Source organism: Mus caroli, unplaced genomic scaffold, assembly GCF_978045245.1.
Source record: "Mus caroli unplaced genomic scaffold, Mus_caroli_1 scaffold_7, whole genome shotgun sequence".
NCBI classification, from domain to species: domain Eukaryota; kingdom Metazoa; phylum Chordata; class Mammalia; order Rodentia; family Muridae; genus Mus; species Mus caroli.
The window spans coordinates 30,716,525-30,736,978 of NW_028227262.1; the positions used below are offsets into that span (position 1 = coordinate 30,716,525).

The following is a 20,454-nucleotide window of genomic DNA, read 5'->3' on the forward strand; positions in this document are numbered from 1 at the left end:
TAAGAGCACCCGACTGCTCTTCCGAAGGTCCAGAGTTCTAATCCCAGCAACCACATGGTGGCTCACAACCATCCGTAACGAGATCTGGCGCCCTCTTCTGGAGTGTCTGAAGACAGCTACAGTGTACTTACATGTAATGGATAAATAAATCTTTAAAAAAAAAAAAAAAAGAGTATAAAGTGAATGTAACAATAGGACTATGTGCTTCCTCATAGATACTGGGCAATTTGCAGTCCTTGCTCTACAAGGCACACACCACTAATTTTAAAAGCCAAACTGGCTGACCTAGAACTATGTACACCAAGATGGCCACCTTGAGTCCCTGTCATCTTCAGCTTCCCAAGTGCTAGGATCACAGGCCTAGACACACCACCCAGCTACCACTATTTTCAAATCCCCTCTGGAAGATAGTAGAGTTTATTTACAAGTCTTTCTCAACCACCCAGTTTGCTGCCTTTTGCTGAGTACATAAGCTGTGCCAGTCATTGTGAAAAAGTCTTTATTTTAAGAAAAAAATTTAGTTAACAAAAAATTTAACAAGTTTCACTTAGCAAAATACACCCAAAAGGAAATCACAGTACAAAGAAAGCTTTAAGTCAAGGCCTCACCAATTCCTACAGTATTAGTATTGTGTCTCAATTCTCAAAACTAACTTTTAAAAAGCTTAAACTTAACCTAAAGATTTTAAATGAAAATATCAACTAGAATGAACATGAGAAATGCTTCTCTTTTGCATCAGGGATCTAGCACCTTTGAGTTCTCCAGAAAAGTACATATCCCCAGTGTGTTCACTGTGGTGTGCTTAAAGATCCACTCAACATACTTAAACTACTTAACTCAGATAACATCACTCTTAAGTATACTACCAAAAATGTTAATTGAGAAAAGCGGAAGAAAATAGTTTTAGTTTACTCAATATTACATGCTAGAAGAAAAGTTTGCATGAGAAACACTGAAGAGGTAATTTTTTAATCCAGATTTCACAAACTCATGGTGCAAAGTGGGTCCCCCAGCTTCCTCTAGAGTTATAAACTGCTCTTGACTGCTTATTGGCTGCCTGTGAAATTTTCTGATTGAAATAACTCAAATGTTCCTACAATACTAATCATATCCACCCATGCTGTTCTGACCGCTGTAGCCGGCCCCGTAACAGCCACTCACTGACTGGCTCTCCAGGCCACTGTAAGTTGCCTGGGCAGCTGACACACCCATGCCCTGCATCACCTGGCTGCTATAAGCCCCATTGCTAGCCCCTGTTGTTGAATTCAGGAAGAGTTCTATGTATCTGTGCTGCATGTTGGCCCTGTCCTTGGACATAGCTGCCACTGCTTCTTCATGAGTAGCAAACTCAACATCAGCTTCTCCCGTCACTCTTCCATCAGGACCAATCTCAATATGAACTCTCACAGGGTTGAGTGGAGAGAAGAAGTTGTAAATGTCGTTCTCCGTTGCTTTGTAGGGCAGCCCTCTCATGTGGACGCAGTGGCCGGTGGTGCTCTGCACTGTGAACTCGCTGTCTCCATATCTGTGGTCATACATTCCTGAGAGACAATAGCTGAGGTCTCTCCCAAACAGGTCAGTGGTGAAGCCATAGCCATCACTGAGGCCACTGTATTCTTCATAGCCCCCATAGCCTGCACTATAGGCACCAGACCTCATCCTATCCAGACCTGCCTGTTTCACAATGCCAATGTACCTCCGGGCTGTGCCAGGCCTGTCATAAGGCCCAGGCCTCTGCACAGACATAAACTTCAGAGGTGGATCTGAGTATGATCTAACTTCCTCCTGACTGCTCTTAAACACTTCAATATACCTGTGCCCTATTCTCTCCTTGTGCTTCCCTAAAGCTTTCTCAGCTAACTCTTGTGAGGCAAACTGAACGAAGGCCTCCCCTGTAATCTTGCCTTCCGGGTCCACAGGTAGTGTGATCCCGTTTGGCACAATTTCCAACCCTGAGAAGAACTGAACGATTTCTTCCTTTGTGCATCCAAATGGGAGTCCCCGAAGCCTCACAAAGCCATCATTGGCACTGTCGGCGCTGTTTGGACCACTGTGCTTCAACACCCAATCCATCTCGGTTCTGTGTGACTTGAACACCTCAATATACCGGTGTCCCATGCTTTCCCTGTCTTTTTTCAGAGCCAATTTTACATCATCTTCTGACTCAAGTTCAACAAAAGCCTCACCACTCTGCCTGCCTTCTCTAGTATAAATGAAATGAACACCTGCGACCCCATCATGAATTGTGCAGTCGGAGAGGAAGTTTTGTACGTCCTCAATTGAGCAGGACCAGGGTAGGCCACGGAGTTTGACCACATAGCCTTCACCTCCCTCAGGGCCCAGCATCATGGACACTTGACAGGGCTGATGTCACACAAGCTTGGGCAATTTTTTTGTAGCTGAAAGAAAGAAAGAAAAAACCTACTTTATATAATATTCATTTAATATGAATAGTAAGCATATTCATTAAATTCTGTTCTCCCCATTTCAGTCAGTAAATAATAAAACATTACAAATAGCTAGTTGATAGACATACTTTTTTCAGTTAGGTAGTTTTCTGTGAGTTCCAAGCCAGTCTAGTTTACAAAGTGAGATCCCACAATATAAAGATGAAAGTTAGCAACTTTTAAGTGGACCAAGTTCTAGACCAGATTGGACGGAACTCCCCATCTTTAAAAAGTAAAACTCCAAGGTGGACTGATCAGCCAGGCCTAAAACCACAACAAGAAACAACCAAACCCCAAACAAAAGCCCCCATCTAGTGGCCTTAAAGAAATGTTACCAAATATAATGTGTGCTAAAGCAAAAAGACCAGAGTGGATCATAGTTCCACGGGAAAGCCCTCATCTAACTAATATAGCCAGGTTTAATTGGCATCAAAACAAAGACCCATTCATTACCAGAAAATGCCAAAATAATCAAGACCTTTAAAGCATGGATATTTGGCAGGTAGAAATCAAAAGTACTGGGTAAACAGTTCCAGGTCATCTTCACTAACTGATCACCCAATTTTCCTCCACCCCTAAGACCCACCATAATGGAGAGCTTTTAAGATTCTTTCCCCTGCCCTCCACATGCACACTCAACTACACACTTATAAAAATATATATATAAAAATAGAGGAGCTAGCTAGGCTCAGAGGCTAGAACACACACCTTTAGTCCCAGCACTTGGGAAACAAGAGGCAAGTGGCTCTATATAGCAAGCCCCAGGCCAGGAAGAGCTATATAGTCACACCCTGTCTTAAAACATTAAAAAAAAAAAAGATAAGACAATGAGAGCCAGGCAAAGCAGTACACACCTGAAACCAACATATGAAGATGTAGAGTTCATGGTCTGCTCTGGCTACCTAGTTAAACCAACCTATACAACAAGAACCTCTCAAACTTTTTTTAAAATTAAAGAAAAACTTTACTCCCACAAATTTAACAATTTGAGAAGGAAACGTGGTATCATTTTGACCCACTATCATTAAGTTTAAAATACTGACAAAACTTACCCCTGTCTATGTGAGATTAGAGATGGCAAGAGTGCCGTCCTGTCCTAACAATATTGTAATAGTTCTAATGGCACGAAAGTAGATACCAACTCGCTTTTAAAAATATTGCAGTTAAAAGTTACCTTACCTATGGCCTGAAGATAAAAATATAGGGCAAGCTCTAAGAGAGTATAGCCTAGTCTTAATATGCATATATAAACAAATATGTACATTGAATTAACTGTAAGTTTCAGACACCTAGTAGTTGCCCTTCCTAAGCTTTTTTTTTTTAAACCAGAGGTCCACTGCTTCAACATAACTAATCTCAGGGTGGTGTCACTATAATTACAGCTCTAGTAATTTTCCTTGCTCACTGAGAATCAGAGCATACGTGTGCCTGCTGGATTAATGGGTTTATGATTATAATCCCAGTCAGGGAGGGGTTTATGTAGCTTCCTTTTCAAAAGCCTGTCCTGTCATCGGCCATGCTTGGTCATACTTTTATGGATGGATGGGTTCTGGTCCCAGATTTAGATCCATCACCCTGTTGGAGATCTACTATTTGCTGTTGAACTCCACTCTCAATAACTCTAGACACTGCTACCAGTAACTTACAAATATCTAGGTAAAAAAGCTCACTGTGGAAACCCAAATTATATCCTGTTTTTCCAATAGCCTTGATCCTTCAGCCTCCTCTTCATTCTATAACCCCTTCCAATAAATACTCCATATGCAGTTTTTTACTGTACAGCTGTACCTGAAGAGATGCCTTTAGACTAGAGTTTCTCATCCACAAAGACTTCAGACATTTTGAACCAGTCCATTTGTTTTTGAAGGCTGACCTGTACCCTGTTTGACTGCAACCCTAAACTCTAGCCACTAGAGGGCAGGAGCACTCCTTACCTAAGACCTTCCATAATCTACCAACCAGTCTCTAATGAAGTTGAATTGCCCTCAGGTAGGCCTCAAATACTACCTACATAATTTGAACTGGTGGCAGTGCCTATATTACCAGATACTCTGGAGACCAGGACAGGAAGACCCAAATTCAAGTTCAGTTAAGTTCAATTTGAGATGACACAACTTATGAAACTCTGCTTCTTTAAAAATAAATAAAATAAAGTGTGTGTGTGTGTGTGTGTGTGTAGGAGTTCAAGGCCTGCAGTCCCAGCATCTGGGAAGAATCAGCATGACTAGTTCCAAGGCTAACTTCTGTCAAGCTACACTACCCTAGCTATCTCAAAATAAAAACAAAGGAAAAGTACATATGGACAATCACATCTATAAATCCACTCTTGGGCCACCCCTTCAGATTCCTGGGCAGCTTTAAAAGCTGTTCTTTACTTCCAAAAGGACCCAGAACTCCCTGAAGGAAAGTCACAAATTCTTTAAGTCTTACCAACTTAGAAACAAGAACCTGTCTCTTGTTAGATATTTACAGCTCTACTTAAGACCCAACTTAGAGAAAACCCTTTATAGTTACTGACCACTGTCTTCCTTGCACTGAATGTCAATGGTACATTATTAAAAAGTCACTGTTTAATAAGGTCTTCTTTGGCCAGCTTTGCCTCAACTTACCCCCCCCCTTAAATGTAGAATCTCAATGGGCCTCTCTATTGTATCTTCTACTCACTATCAATAATTATTAATTATCAATTAGTTCTTACTAATCTTATCTTCATCTACTGTCTCCACAGAATTTAACCATTCCTTCCTGGAATCCTCTTAGGTATTCTAATCAGCTCCCCACACAGGTAGCTGGACTCAAATCTTTGAAGGCCTTTTAACACACAACCCTTGGTATCACAAATGAACACGGCATTCTATACTTCTATACCTTTTATTTTACCTGAGTCTACAAGCTCTACAAAAAACTAATCTTTTTAAAGCAAAATATGCACTTGATGTGCAGGACCTCACCAAAATTAAATCTAGACTAGCCCACCTGAAATGTGATTAAAAAAAAGTTCCCTTAGCTATAGTGCCTTGCACATGATAGGCAAATAAAATACTCCACTCCTGAGCTACACACACACAGCCACTTTGAAACTACCCAACTGTGTTTAAGTTGCCCAGGCTGACTATAACTTAGACCTTTTACCTCACCACCTCCTGGTAGCTGGAATTTCAGCCCTGTATTAGATGGCCTTGTTCAAAATTCTTTCTGTATTCCTCAGATTCTGTATTCCTAATGTCTCTTAACTCTAATAAAAAAGAACTTACTCCCTGCTACTCTATCACAATCTTAAGATTTCTCTAACTACAACTGTAACCCAATTATTTCAATGCCCCACTTCTAAGCCCTATTTCCTGCTGGTTATAACAGAGACTAAATTTATGAAATCTTTGGCTCCTACAGACATTCTTACCTATATCCCATCATTTCCTTTTCCCCTTCATTCCTGTAATTTCCCCACTCTCTGTTCCCTGAAGGATTTGACATGCACAGTAATTCTCCATCCAAATATCCTCTGCCCAACCTTGTCCAGCTAAACCTTGATAATCCTCCAGGTCTAAGCTCCAATACCTTTCCAAAACATCGTCTTGTGCTCCACAACCTGTCTGAGATTCCACTTTCGTAACACCCTGTTCTGTAGTTTTAAAAGGTGTCTCCAAAACCATACTGGGATCCAACTTAGGACAGTCTTGTTGTCCACTATTTCCTCATTCTTAGCAGAGGGGACAGACCACAGCAGGTCAAGGATTAGCAAGGGATTTACTGGCCACTTGGGGTCAACACCTTCCTTCAGAGTATAGCAGCTTAGTCAAAGCTAAAACATGCAAGAAACAGAGAGGAACAACTACTTTACTTGATAAGCAGTTTTGGCAACAGGGCAAGAAAGCATTCTTTTCTGTAACATGTCAACACCTACAGCTTGCTTTTACTGAAAAATAAAAAATGAAAAAAGTTCTGCACAGCCCTTTATTAAGACTTCCTAGTAAACTCACTAATGACTATTTCTCCAAAGCAAACTAACAAATTTACAATTGCTTATCTTTAATAGCTTACCTTAAAGAACCACCACAGATGCCTTCTGTAGGAAACACTTTATGGAAGGTAACAAGTTTTCCTTTAAAAAAAAAAAAAAACACAAAACCCAAGATTGGTCTCATGGCTACAGATTCCATGCATTATTGTACAGAAGGGACCTCCTGGGAGCTGGGCTCAGAGCAAGCTAAGTTTCTCGTGTCCATAAATATATTATAGCCCTAGGACCAACATATTTAGGCTTCCGTTATTTATGTTTTATCTTTTCCTGGGTAGAGGACATCAGCAAACAACTCATTTACTTAGCAGAGAACTAATCAGAGCTTAATTTAAATGTAGGAGAAATTTAAAATTTAAATGAAGGAAGGCAAAGGGAGAAAGCTGGGATCTGGGGGCACTTCCTGAAATTCCTCTAGAGGCAATGTAGAGTTCACTGAAAATCCTATTTTGTCCCCCCTGCTGGGGGTGAGGTGGGGGTCGGGGGACACCTCTTTTCACTAATCATAACCCAATACCCATGTGAAAAGGCTATCCTCAAATGATAAGAATTCTATGAAAACTTATGCTGCATTCTTCATTTTGGAAATGTGGTAGTTTATTTTGCCTATTTTGCTTAAAGTAGAGGTAATTGCATTTGCAATGTCTCATACTTTGTGATTATTACTAAGGTATGGGAGGGTGCTAAACCTATTTTAAAATAAAATAGTTTCAAAGACTCTGAAACAGGGTTTCACTTCAAAGAGTTTCAACCATATTTCTGCCCATAAAATTGTAATAACTGGATCCCTTCTTCCAACCTTCTAACTCCGTTCTACCCAGTGTGGTAGATAATACCTGTAGCCTCCCTAGGAGAGGCCACAGGGCACGCAGCTGGCAGCTAGACCTACATTAACCTACTGGCACAAGACCTGTGAATATGTGAACTGTGGAGACATGCCCAGCAAAAAGAGCAGATGGAATGGTCTCACTGGAAGTTTGTTTGAGCACCCAGAGATTTGGTTTTAATTGCAAGACACGCTACCGGATCCATTTGCATCATTCTGGGTGACTAGCTCCTAATACTGTAACCAGCCAAGGCCTACATGCCCTCTTAATTTCCACAACTTGAGCACTACTTTAGAAAATGCACTACTTTAAAAAAATTAAAAAAAAAAAAAAAAAAAAAAAAAAAAAAAACAGGCAGAGACTGCTTTTCTAGGAAGCTACCCAGTCAGTGATACTGGTTAAACTGGATTTTCACTGCCTTCAGGTAGATCCAGGTAAGATAGACGAGGTGCGCCCTTTGAATCCTGGACTAGTTAAGTTTATCGGCCGAACAAACAGGGCGGCTCAAGCACCACCCACCTAGTTCTTTTGTTCGGGCCCGCTTGGTGGGAGCCTTGCTGCACCCTCCTCCTCCTCCGTGCATCTTTGTGTTCCAGGAAGTCGCCGGAGTTTTCACTGGGAGCCCGCCCTCGTCCTCCCTCCATTTTGTAAATGAGTTTTAACCTCCGGAACGCCGGGAGCGCGTCCAGGCAGGTTCTTACTCAGAAAGTTCCACTCTTAAGACCACGAGAGCCGCGGCGTCAAAACTACTGCCTTTTTCTGCTCTAAAACTTACCAGGGGAGGAAGGTAGAAGTGACTTCTATATTCAGTAAGGAACGCGGCTTACGAACTCAAACTCCACCCGACGCCTTAAAAACGCAGAGGGCTCCGGGGAAAGTCCAGGTGCATCTTTTTGTTCTCAACCTGAAATGGAAGTTCCAATGACCATGGGCAAACGCTTTCTGTGGAAGCGGAGCCCCTAGAGACGAGCGTTTTGGCGGGAAGCAGGATGGAGGGCAAGGTGACGCTGCTCCGCGGCCTTCGCCCGGCAGTCGACCGCGCCGCGCAGCGAGCGCCGGCCGGGCAGGAAGGTCCGCCCCGGGGCCTGCGCGGGCTCGGGCGGGAGCTTCCGGGCGGGGGCGGGGGATGGGAGGCTCCTGCGCCTCCGAGGGTGGAGGAGGGGAAGACTCAGGGCCGGGAAGAGGGCTGAGTAAGAACTGGCGCAGGCCGAAGCGTGGAAAGGCTCCAAGAGGGAAACTTCTAGGTGACCAGGTAAAGTACGCCGCCCTGGTGCCTGAGGTTCGGGCGGGAAGCGGGGCTCACCACGCCGAAAAGGGCGTTCGGGTCCGGAGTCCGGGAAGCTGCAGCCGCGTGATCTACAGCGGCAGTCGGACTGGGGTCACGGGGTGCAGAGGAGGAAGTGCCCTGCCGGGCCCGCCAATATGTCACCAATGAGAAAAGCGTGCCTGCAGGTGTGGCCCGCGAACGGTGGGTTTGGCCGGCGCCGGAAGTGGGGGAAGGAGGGAAAGGAAAGGGGAAGACTCCTCGCTGAGTTCTGGGTAAAGGAGCCAGCCACCTGAGCAAAGTCCAGACTACAGCTACAGTTGGAAAGGGGAGCGCAATGAGGCGTTGAAGACGCAGCAAAGTAAAACCGAATCACCTCGCACTGGGATGCTACAGAATAAAAACCTGCCGACACCCAATAGTTGCTTTTTTTCTTTTGACCATGGACTCGAGGATATTTTCCATGTTGAAACATAAACTTTAAAAAACTAAAAACTTTCGCCAGACGTGGTGGCGGCACTTAATCGCTCAGGGGGCTTAACGCAGGAGGATCTGAAGCGGATACCAGTGTATATAGTGTGCATGAGTTAATTCTAGCGTTGTCAATTTTTTTTACATAAATTAATATCGGGTTTGGTGGTGCACACCTTTAATTCCAGCATTCCGGGGGCAGAGGCCTGCCTGGGCTTCCTCTTGAGGTCCCCCCCACACACACAGCCCTTGACTCCTAGATGCCGACAACCTAGGTTTTTGGTTCCCCAGTGACTACATAGTGGAAGAGGGCTTGAGTTTTGAATGTAATTGGCACACATGTATAAAAATGAACCTTATAAAGTCTGTACCCAAGAGGCAATCACAAAATGTATTTTAATTCAAAGCAATTAGATTGAGAACTGATTAGATTATTTCAAAGGCCCTATGTTTTAAGGACCCAGAAATGCAGAAAGGCACTAGCTGGGTAGCCACCCAGCTTGACACCTGAGGGGAGTACCACCCACAAGACCCACAGGAGAGAAGGGGCTAAAGTTGTCCTCTGACCTAAGCACCCTTGTAGAGAAAACCCTGCAAGCACTCCTATACACAACTACTTTAAAATGTTACTAAAGTTTATTTTTTTCAAAAACTGGAGGAAAGAAACCTGAAAATAAAGCTGGTGATAAAAAAACAACAACAACAACAAAAAAAAAAAAAAACCTCAAATAAGCTTTCATGGTAAAGTTGTGTAGAAATGTTTAGAACGCGCACACCTTTAATCCCAGCACTTGGGAGGCAGAGGCAGGCGGATTTCTGAGTTCGAGGCCAGCCTGGTCTACAAAGTGAGTTCCAGGACAGCCAGGGCTATACAGAGAAACCCTGTCTCGAAAAAAACCAAAAAAAAAAAAAAAAAAAAAAAAAAAAAAAAGAAATGTTTAGAACTAGATAGACAAGATAAAATGAAAAATGACCTAATCTTTCCGGTACAGTCAAGGTAGGACTTAAACCATCAAGTGACTTGAAAAAGAAAACAAAACGAAGCAAAACCTGAAATGTATGGCCCATGTTTGATTATTTTTTGAGACTATGTAGAGGTGATTGAGCTCCTTATACTGAGCTCCAATTCAATATGGAACTTTTAAGCTGAAATTGAACTCCCAATTTTGCTTTTTCCAAAAAGCTTTTGCAATCTTCCTGCTCCAGCCTCTTGAATAGAATGCTGTACAATGCTACTTCCTCCTATGCTCTTGACACTGAACACTGACCACAAATTTCTATTTGTACTATCTGTGGGTGTTCCAAAATAAAGGAATTGGAGCTGAATGGTAGCACTTCAGATACTTATTATCTCAACATTTGGGGAGCTGGAGGAAAAAAGAATTTTAAAAGAATGAAAGAGGGATTTCAAAGAAAACCATATGCACACCTTCCTGTTTTTCCAGAAGGCTGGGTAGAATTTGGCTCCTGTACACAGGTCAGGCAGCTAATTCTGGCTTCTTGGGTACATTTCATACATTGTTACAGGAAGATATTAATAAAAAGTTGACTTTCAACAGACAAATCCTAGAAACAGTTGTGAGGTAGTAAGACTTAAGGTTTATCTAGAAATTATCTGCAGTGTATAGGAAAATGTCCCATCACTAAAAATCTGTTGGAGCTAAATGGCAGTTCATTTCATTTTTTTCCTTTGTTTGAAATAGTCCATTATAAAAATGCTACCAATCCCAAAGTCTTGCTTATAAAAACTCAAATTTGTTAGTTCAAGTAGTAGAATAGGCCTAACTCAAACCCTAGGTTCTATCCCTACCACCAAATAAACCTAGTATGGTGACTGAGGAGTGCAAGTGTTTGTATGTGCCAAAGCACTTGAAGGCAGAAAGCTCAGAAACTCACACCTAGTGGTAAAGATGACTGTGGCAAAGCCTGACCACCTCTTGAAGCAAACATGGTGAAGAGAACTGACTTCTACAAAGCTATCCTGTCCTCACATAGAGGGGAAAAAATGAATAAGGGTCGAGGGGTGGCCAACACTCAGAGGCAGTGCCCAGCCTGGTCAACATTGCCAAAGCTACAAAGCAAGATGCTATCTGTTCTCAATAAGCAGTTTAAGATCATCCCCTAGAATACTGAATTCCAGGCCAGACAGAAGTTACGAGACCACACCTAATTAAAAAAAAAAATCACCTAATCTTAGGATTCTTAATCCAGTCATCAAAAGTAGATAAATAATTCATATTATGAAGTGAAACAGTACTAAATGAAAATTTGAGCCTCGTAGGACAGCGCAGACACAATTTTACATGTATAAGGCACTCTGTGAGGACCCCATGGCTGAGAAAGAGAAATCTAGGTTGTCTCTACCAAGATACTACTACCTAAGTCTTAGGAAAAAAATCTTGGTGTATTGTATTACTTACCTAAATATGTGTGTAACTTAGGAAGTTGAATGTAATACCTTCTCTTCAATTAACTGGTTTGTGACTTAGCATGTAAGTATCACTAGTATTCAGTTTCTTACCATAAGAGAAAAAAGATGTACACTGACAGAAAAGTGAGTTTAAGTCAGCCTCAGAGGTGAGCACAGCTATAAAGTCTAAAATCAATGTTTTGTTTGTTGAGACATGGTTTTGTAGCACAGGCTAGCCTTAAAACTCTTGATTCTCTACTACTACCTCCCTAGTGGTACAGATATCATCTCACAAGGCTAATTCAGGAGATGTCAAGGCCAGCCTAGACTACATAGAACAGGTTCAAAACCAGCCTGAGCTACAAGATTGGGTGTGTGTGTATACACACACACACATCTATATCAGTATTTGCATAAATTGTACACATATATATGTGTGTCTCACTAAAAATACTGCATACTTACAAAATGCAGGCACTAGCTCACACCTGTAAATCTAACACTTCCAAAGTACTGGCATCAATCAGGAGATCCAGGTCATCCACAACCAAGGTGAGGGACACAGTCAAGTCAGCCTGGGCTGAAACCGGGTTAAATCTTTTTTGAAAAGATGGTATGGAGGCATGTTTTAATCCCAGCAGTTGAAGGCCAACTTGGTTTACAAGTTCATGGTCATCCAGGACTAATTAGTAGTCTCAAAAACAAAAATAAATGCAGGCAAATGCCAAGAGTTTTAATGGAAAAGACTGGAATAGTTCTCCCTGGGATGACTTAGGTCAAACAAAATTATCAACTAAAAAATGCATAAAATAAAGTGATGACAAATGAGCTCTGATCAGAGTTCTAAAAAAGTGAAAGGCCCACAGTGACACTGTTTTTTAATCCCAGCACTGGGAAGGCAGACAGATTTTAAAAGGGGTTAGGAAAAAGGGATAATATGTAGCCAGGTTCACCTCAAACTTTACAGGTACCTTTTGGTTGAGACTAGACCTTGAAGAGTCTAGGCTTGCCTGTAAGTTGTGTCCTGGCTCTGTCTCCGCCTCCCAAATGATGGAAGGGTCTACAGGTATGCAACCATAGCAGATCCATCTTTTTAGCTGTATTTTCTGGTGCTTGGGAATGGAGTGGGATCATAGCCAAGGTCTTGTGCATGTTAGGCAAGCACTCAAATCACTGAGAAAACTCTCAGTCCTATACTAGCTATAGTTAGTTCAGTTCAGGAAGTCGATCATTTCTTCCTGTCATGATCTCACCTAGAAATTAAGACATGTACCAATATATACATAGTGCACTTAGTTTCTCAGAAATGGGTCTAAACTAAGAAGTCTGACCCAATTGAGTACTACATTTCTAAGTCCAATACACTAAAATATTGTAAAGGCCAAAAAGCTACTAACAAACAAGTGTTACTCCAGCACTGTTTGTATTTACCAAAGTCACAGGCTACAAAAAAACAAAGACACTGTTTTCCATCTTCTAAATACAAAGACGTTTTAAATTAGCTTACTATACCTATTTCCCTTTATGTTCATTTCACAAAACCTGCGCTACTATAAACAAATTCCTAATACTGAGATAGATCCATATCTTTTAGACTTACATTAAAAGTAACCAAATGCCAGGCGTGGTGGCGCACGCCTTTAATCCCAGCACTTGGGAGGCAAAGGCGGGCGGATTTCTGAGTTTGAGGCCAGCCTGATCTACAAACTGAGTTCAGGACAGCCAGGGCTATAAAGGACAGCCAGGGCTATACAGAGAAACCCTGTCTCGAAATAAATAATAAAAGTAACCAAATGGACAAATTTACGAAAAAGTAGAACACATTCATTACACTGAAACTACAAACTGAATTTCTTCTGAGATCATGTCTCATAGGCTATCCCTCAAATTGGTTATGTAGCTAATACCTTGTAAGAAGTCCTTATCCAGCCAGGCGTGGTGGCGCACGCCTTTAATCCCAGCACTCGGGAGGCAGAGGCAGGCGGATTTCTGAGTTCGAGGCCAGCCTGTTCTACAAAGTGAGTTCCAGGACAGCCAGGGCTATACAGAGAAACCCTGTCTCGAAAAACCAAAAAAAAAAAAAAAAAGAAGTCCTTATCTTCCAGCCTCCATCCCAAATAGACACACACCACCAACTGGTCTACGTCGTATGTCTTAAGAACTAAGAAATCTATAGTAACAATGGAAAATAAGACAAATGTAGTCAAACTATGAAGCTCGCTTATGTTTATAATAAAAGTATTGTCAGTAGACCTGTCAATTGACTTGAAAATTCCATTTAGATTGGCTGGTACCTCTCTCCCCATAGCAGCAGAGAAATGCATGTGTTGTGTAAACTGCTACAAAGAAACTACAACTAAAATGGTAGAACAGACACAGATCATGAGCCCTGTTGCCCTCTCTTTCCATAATGGTCAGTCACAGGCTAGAACTAAGTAGGTTCAGGTTACCTGTGGCTTGGGCCCTGGGTCTCTGAACAGACCTCCATATCATCTCTGAAAAGGATGGGCGATTCCTCAGGAGACCACAGAACATTTTACCAGGTCTCGTGTAACTTTCTACAGGAGCTTTAAAAGGGGGGGGGGGTGGCCCTACTGTAAACGCTAAAAGCCACAATACACTGCTTCTAGGATGGAGAATTACAGATATAAGAAAGAGGAGAATGGAGTGAAGAAAGGAGTGTAAGAGTGGCTCTAGCAGGGACAATTACCATACTTTGAATGTAGGCAGTTTCAGGGAACAAATGCCTAACACCACCATTAATATTTTAAGGAGAAATTACAAAACAGCACTTAAAGATGCCTTACTATGGAATCAAAACATCTTAATATTTAAACATTTCCTTTTTATTTTTAAGATTTTATAATTTCACATGTATCTTGTATTCACGTACACATGCTCACTCCTACCAATACATTCCTACATATGGTTGTTAGTCACCATATGGGTGCTAGGAATTGAACCAGGTTATTCTTAACCTATGCCATCTCTCCAGCCCCCTTTTATTTCATACTTAAAGTCTGAATATTTTACCTGTAGATATGTATATGCACTGCATGTACTACTTAATGCCTGCAGAGCTCAGCCAATCTCCTTCAAAAGGAGTTAGAAAATATCATTTGGACATTGAAGAAAAAAAAAAAATCAAACCCAGGTTCTGGGTAAGAGAAACAAATGTTCTTCAGGGGCTATGCTATCTTTCCATTTCCAGTACCTGAATTTTTTTATTCTATCAAAGTACTCTGGATTCTGGATTTACTATGGTGTCCTGTATGTTGAGGTTACATGCAAGCTACTCCTCTATCGCCATTTAATTTTGACTTAATTTTGAGTTAATACCAAGAACAATGGTCTTCCTAGAAAAAACTTGAAAATGAGATTTCTGGAAATATACTTTTAAAAGGGGATAGGGGTCTTGTTTTTCAAGATAGGGTTGGTTTCTCTGTTTAGCCCTGGCTGTCCTGGAACTTGGTTTTGCAGGACAGGGAGGCTTCAAATTCAGGGATCTATTTGACTGCCTCAGCCTTCCTAGTGAGAAATAAATTAAAGGTCCTGCCTCTGTACCACCATTCCTGGCAATAAAAAAACAAGGTCTTACTGCAGAGCATGGTTAGCCCAGAACTTGAACCTATCCTTTTGCTTCTGCTTCAAACCATCAACATACAAACCAGTTAACACCTTGACTAAGTGGGAGCAATAATACCTCAAAATTTTACCATTACTCTAAACCTACCAACTCAGGAGGCAACCACAGATGAGAATCTGATGTTCTAGCTAGCCAGGGCTACATGGTGAGGCCACGTCTTGAAAGAAGAAAGAAAAGAAAAGAAAAGAAAAGAAAAGAAAAGAAAAGAAAAGAAAAGAAAAGAAAAGAGAGAAAGAAATTAACCATTACATATGTATTAATGGAAACAAAGCAAGATCAAATGTTTTGTAAGAAACACTATGTTGGTCCCTCACTCAGGTAGGACCCTGCAAACGATATGCTAACAAATGAAATGTGAAGTTGATGGCATATTAAGAACTAGTCGGGCAATGGTGGTGCATGCCTTGAGGCAGAGGCGGGCGGATTTCTGAGTTCGAGGCCAGCCTGGTCTACAGAGTGAGTTCCAGGACAGCCAGGGCTACAGAGAAACCCTGTCTCGAAAAACTGAATTAAAAAAACAAACAAACAAAAAAACTAGTCATAAGTCTATAGGCCTCCACTAACTCAAATAGCAATAATCTGATAATCAGAACACCCAGACTGTAATGGTAATCTTACATTGGAATCCCAGCACCTGACAAGCAGGAGTTCAAACCAGGGCTACACAGGCATCTCTCTGGGTACATGGACACTGTGACTACATGTGGCACTCCTGCACTAAATCTTAGCAGTGGAAGGGAAGACTAAAGCAAGCATACTCCACTTTTTGAAATTGAGAAGGAGCTAAATTGTTGTATTCACCTTTAATCCCATCACTTGGGAGGCAGGGGCAGCCCAATCTCTAAATTCAAGGACAACCTGGTCTACAGAGTGAGTTCTAAGACAGCCAAGGTTACACAGACAAACCCCAAAAATTAGACCCTAGGAGTAGTGGTATACACCCTTTAGTCCCAGCACTCAAGAAAAAGCAGAAGGTTCTGAGTTTAAAGCCAGCCTGATCTAAAGAACTAGCCACAGGGCAGCCAGAGCTACAACATAGAGACCCTGACTCAAAAGCAAAATAAGTAAAATTTGTAAGATTAAGGGATGACAGGCACCTGCTGAAATCCTGGTGACCCCAGTTTTATCCCAGAAGCCACCAGTAGCAAAGTGGGCCAAAAGCTGTTCTCTGACCTCTGCATGTTACTAGTATCTGCCCACAACCATTCACTCGTGGGTTACACAGAGAACTGAAATTTTTCTGGTAAGCAAATGGTCAGTAGTTTTATTTCGGCATTTACTAAAGTCTTAAATATAATCACATATAAAACAAACATTTCAGAGTTCCAGGTCAGTCAGGGCTACACAGAACCCTGTCTTGAAAAACCAGAAACAACAAAATTAACACCCCCCCCACCAAAAAAAAAAAAAAAAAACAAAAGGCAAAACCAAACATCTCAAAAGCACAAAATACAGCCGGGTGTGGTAGTGCACACCTTTAATCCCAGCAATTGGAAGGCAGAGGCGGGCAGATTTCTGAGTTCGAAGCCAGCCTGATCTACAAAGTGAGTTCCAGGACAGCCAGGGCTATACAGAGAAACCCTGCCTCGAAAAACAAACAACCCTGTCAACAAAAGCTGTAAAAACAAACAAACAAACAAAAACCCTGTATTAGCTGTGCTTCGTGATACATGCCTTTAATGCCAGCAATCCACAGCACTATGGAAGTAAAAGCAGGTGTGTTGCTTGAGTTTGAAGCCAGCCTTATCTAAATATACAGTAGGTTTTGGGCCAACCAAGGCTTAATAGTGAGACCCTACCTCAAGAAATAAAAAGTAATCACCTTTGCATTTACTTTTAGAGCCAGTGTGTCCAGGCCGTCCTTCAAATCAAACCATAAATCTTTTTTTAAAATTACTACAAAAACGGACATGATACAGACAGGATGGGGCTGACAAAGCGTGCCTAAAGTCTGCCATGCCCAGTAACTACTAATGCGGTGTGGTCTGGTTAGTATTCCAGTTTAGAGGTGGAGCTGAGTGATCTGGAATTCAAGGTCATCCTCCCTGGCTACAAATTGATTTGTAACTTAAAAAAAAAAAAAGGCTGGTAAGACTAAAGACAACACGAAGGAGATAAGAAAGGCAGAAAGTTCAAAATTAAGTCAGGATTTGGTCTGTAGAATAGACTGTTCTCGAACCGAGATCTCCCTCCGAGCGCAAAGGCATGCATAGCGACCCGGCGTTAAGCCCAACTCAAAAGTACTTCCACATTGTTCAGTGGGCTAACGCACTTTTTGCCAGACCTTAGCTACCTGCGCTCAGTCTGAATACACGGATGGAAGAACAGAACCACGTTTTGACCTCCACTCACACCGAAGCACGAAGGGAAAAAAGACTTAAGTATTAACTATTTCAAGATATCTTCTGTCTTGATCTACTAGAAGACTTAATTACTTAAATCACCCCCTGGACAGAGCGATAGATCATTGTGACAGGGACCCTCAATTCAATCCCAAGGACGCAGAGCTGGAAAAATCAATTTCTTCAACATTATCCCCTCACCTCCATACCACCGCACCCCCACGCACAAATAAACATGACACCCACCGACTTTAAAAAGCCCAAAAGTTCTGTAAACAAAACTGCCCAGGTTCAGACCTATCCCGCACAGCCACATGGCGGCCACCCGCGCTCGCTCGCTCGCTCGCCCGCTCACTCCGCAGCCCCACTTGCAGGTAGGAAGGAGGCCCATTTGTTTGTTCCCGAGCTGGCAGGGGCAGAAAAATCCGCCAAGGCCGCTCGGTGGGAGTCTTAGGGCACATGGGGCTGCCTGCCTCTCCGATCCCGCGGGATCGGGAAGGCTCCGCAGAGCACGCGCCGAGGGAAGGCCGAGCGGGCCCACCTCAACTTTTCCCAGGCACGTGAGGCGCCACAAACACAGCAGAAAAGTGCTCGGAACTGCGGCCAAGGCCGACTAACCCACCTAGGCAAGGACTCCGCACCCCACACGCTAACAAGATACCTCCGGGGAGACCGGACCGGGGCAGACCAGTGCTCCTAGCTCCCGGGCCGCCACGAGGAGGAAGCGAGGCGCTGGGCTCCGCTCGGGCTGGGCGTGGGCGGTGGGCGGAGCCGTCCCGCCCAGTCTTGTGAAACTCCGGGAGCCTCGGGCCACGTGAGCGCCCGCTCGCCTTTCTCCAAACTACAACCACGGCCCGGGCCTGCCTGGAACCGCCGACAGAGTGAGCCGGGCTGGGTGAGAAGCGCTCCACCCTCACCCCCCCCCTAAATATCCCGCCGAGGAAGCCGCGCCTCCGGGCGGGGTGGGGGCAGGCCCTGAGGAAAGCCGCGCTTTCTCCAGGCGGGCGTGGGCCGCGCGGTCTCCCAGACCCGCCGCCCACCTCAGCCCGGCCCTACTGACCGGACTCCAGCCCTCAGTCCCCGCTCCCCCGACCGCACACCTCAGCCACGCGGCCCAACCCCCGTCGGAAATGCGCTAAACTTCGGCTCCCGACCCCAAACCCGGGCCACGCGGTCCCCAGCTCCGTGGGCAGCCTCCGCACGGCTAGAGCTGTGCGGCGGCCACCTCGGCCCCGTTCCTTCCGAGTCCGGATCCCACGCCCGCCGTCCAACGCCCGCCGGGCCCAGGCGCCAGCACAACCCGCCGGCGGCCCTCACCTCCGGCTTCTCGGCTCCACGCTCCCACTCACATCCGGAACCTCGCCGGCCCTCAGAGCACCTAGAGGAGGGTGGAACCCCGGGGACTTGGCAGTTGTAGCTGAGGCAGTTGAGGCTTGTTTACTGTCACCATGGAAACCCCCACAGGCGCGCTCGCGGGGCGGCCTCAGCCGGGCGAGTCAACCGCGCGGCCGGCCTGCTCTCAACTCCCGCCTGCCGAGCGCCCGCGGCGCCTCCGGAAGCCCTCCTGATCCCCGGTCCGCTCCCCGCTCGGCCCACGCCCCGAGCACCCGGAAACAGTAGCCCGGGGAGCCCACTTTCCCTTCCCACAGCCGGCGTGACCGCGGGCTGGCCTTCCCCGAACCCCACCTTCAGGAAGACGAGGCGCAGTCCTCCTTCCACGACGGAGCCGGAAGGATGCAAGGCGGTGATGGGGCGGAGCCTCAGGCAGCGGACATCCGGGCACAGGGCAGCCGCGGCGCCATTCTGACGAGCCCAGAACGGAGCCTAGGATTGGCCGGGGGAGTGAGAGGGGCGGGACTAGAGAGCTGTGGACCCGCCTCTGAGTCCCGGAGAGGACAGTGACGGCGCAGGCGCAAACATTGGCAGGGCTGGGGGGGGGGGGGTAGCTGGGGGAGGGGGCGGGCGAACCAGCGGGGGGAGACGGCAAGGTGGAGGGGGTTGTCCATAGAGAGACCTGTGGGCTGGTGAGGGGGGACGCTGAATTCTGCACGCGTGTCTCCGCATCCCGAAAAAGTGATCCCAAAGGAATCAATGACCGCATGCGAGCGGAAAACTAGAATGGTGTCTTATGTAAAAGAAAGACCGCCTAAGGGCATCTCAGGCAGTCGGGAGGGATTTGTCTGAAGTTGCTCAAAGCCCCCAGCGTCAGGGTTTTAAGTTTCTAACTCTCAGCACTATGAGAACGCTGGGACAGATTTTCTTAATGTGTAATAATTTGGGAGGACTCTCTGCGAGATGTCGAGATACAAGCTAAACTGAAGATTATATTTGAAGCTTCCAGAGCCGCCTAGGCGGGCGTAGGAACACGAGCACCATCTCTGCATGGAGGTGGCCGAGGCTACAAAGCATGGTCGCGAGCTGCTGTCTCTATAAACACTTGGAGAAATTACAAGGTCATTCAGAATAATCTCTGGTTATAAGTTAACTACAGTGATAAAGGAAACGTTTATAAAACAACACACCAGACTAACTCCAGAAAAAGGAAAGAAAACTTTCAGAGGAAAGCCTGTCCAAGAAGAAAAATAGAAGTCAAATGATAGAAAACAGATGCTACAAAAGTTAGATAAGTATTCATGAGCACTAAACCCAGAGCCTTGTAGTTGGCAAATTAGGTCCCCCACCTCTGATGGTTGTTTGTTTTTGTTTTGTTTTGTTTTTTGTGCCCAAAAAAAGTGGGGCATTAAAATTCCTAAGTTTGTGTGAATTATCACCACACTTTCAACTGAAGTCAGAGGACAATCCTGAGTGTTCTCTCCTTCCACCATGTGGGGTCCTGATCAAACTCAAGGTTGAAAGGCCTGTGCAGCAAGTTCTGCTGAGACCTCTCACCCTGCTCCTTGGGTGGTTTTATTTATTTTTAAAGTTTGTTACTATTACCAGAGAAAGGTGCAAGTGGCTTCTAACCTTGTAGAAGCCAGAGAGCAACTTTTCACAAGTTTTTTCATTTCCCTTAGGTGAGTTCCAGGGGT

The 20,454-nt window shown here is 44.4% G+C and overlaps 1 protein-coding gene across 5 annotated transcripts; it reads right to left on the minus strand.

Annotated features, from left to right (window-relative positions):
* Positions 1–482: 482 nt before the first annotated feature.
* Hnrnpf (heterogeneous nuclear ribonucleoprotein F) lies at positions 483–19,200 on the minus strand. Of its 5 annotated transcripts, none has more exons than XM_085840110.1 (4): positions 19,112–19,200; positions 8,068–8,196; positions 6,489–6,549; positions 483–2,399 (listed from the first exon to the last, which is right to left on the minus strand). In XM_085840110.1, the coding sequence occupies exon 4, from the start codon at positions 2,347–2,349 to the stop codon at positions 1,102–1,104; it is 1,248 nt and encodes a 415-aa protein (XP_085696236.1). In that variant the 5' UTR covers positions 2,350–2,399; positions 6,489–6,549; positions 8,068–8,196; positions 19,112–19,200; the 3' UTR covers positions 483–1,101. The 5 variants fall into 5 exon arrangements, with proteins under 5 accessions (XP_085696236.1, XP_085696237.1, XP_085696239.1 ...); XM_085840111.1 differs by lacking the exon at positions 19,112–19,200 and adding an exon at positions 18,743–19,103; XM_085840113.1 differs by lacking the exon at positions 19,112–19,200 and adding an exon at positions 18,048–18,162.
* Positions 19,201–20,454: the final 1,254 nt, after the last annotated feature.

Excerpts from the sequence above, each read along its gene's own strand:
- Hnrnpf (XM_085840110.1), bottom strand. The coding sequence starts at position 2,349 with ATGATGCTGGGCCCTGAGGGAGGTGAAGGCTATGTGGTCAAACTCCGT.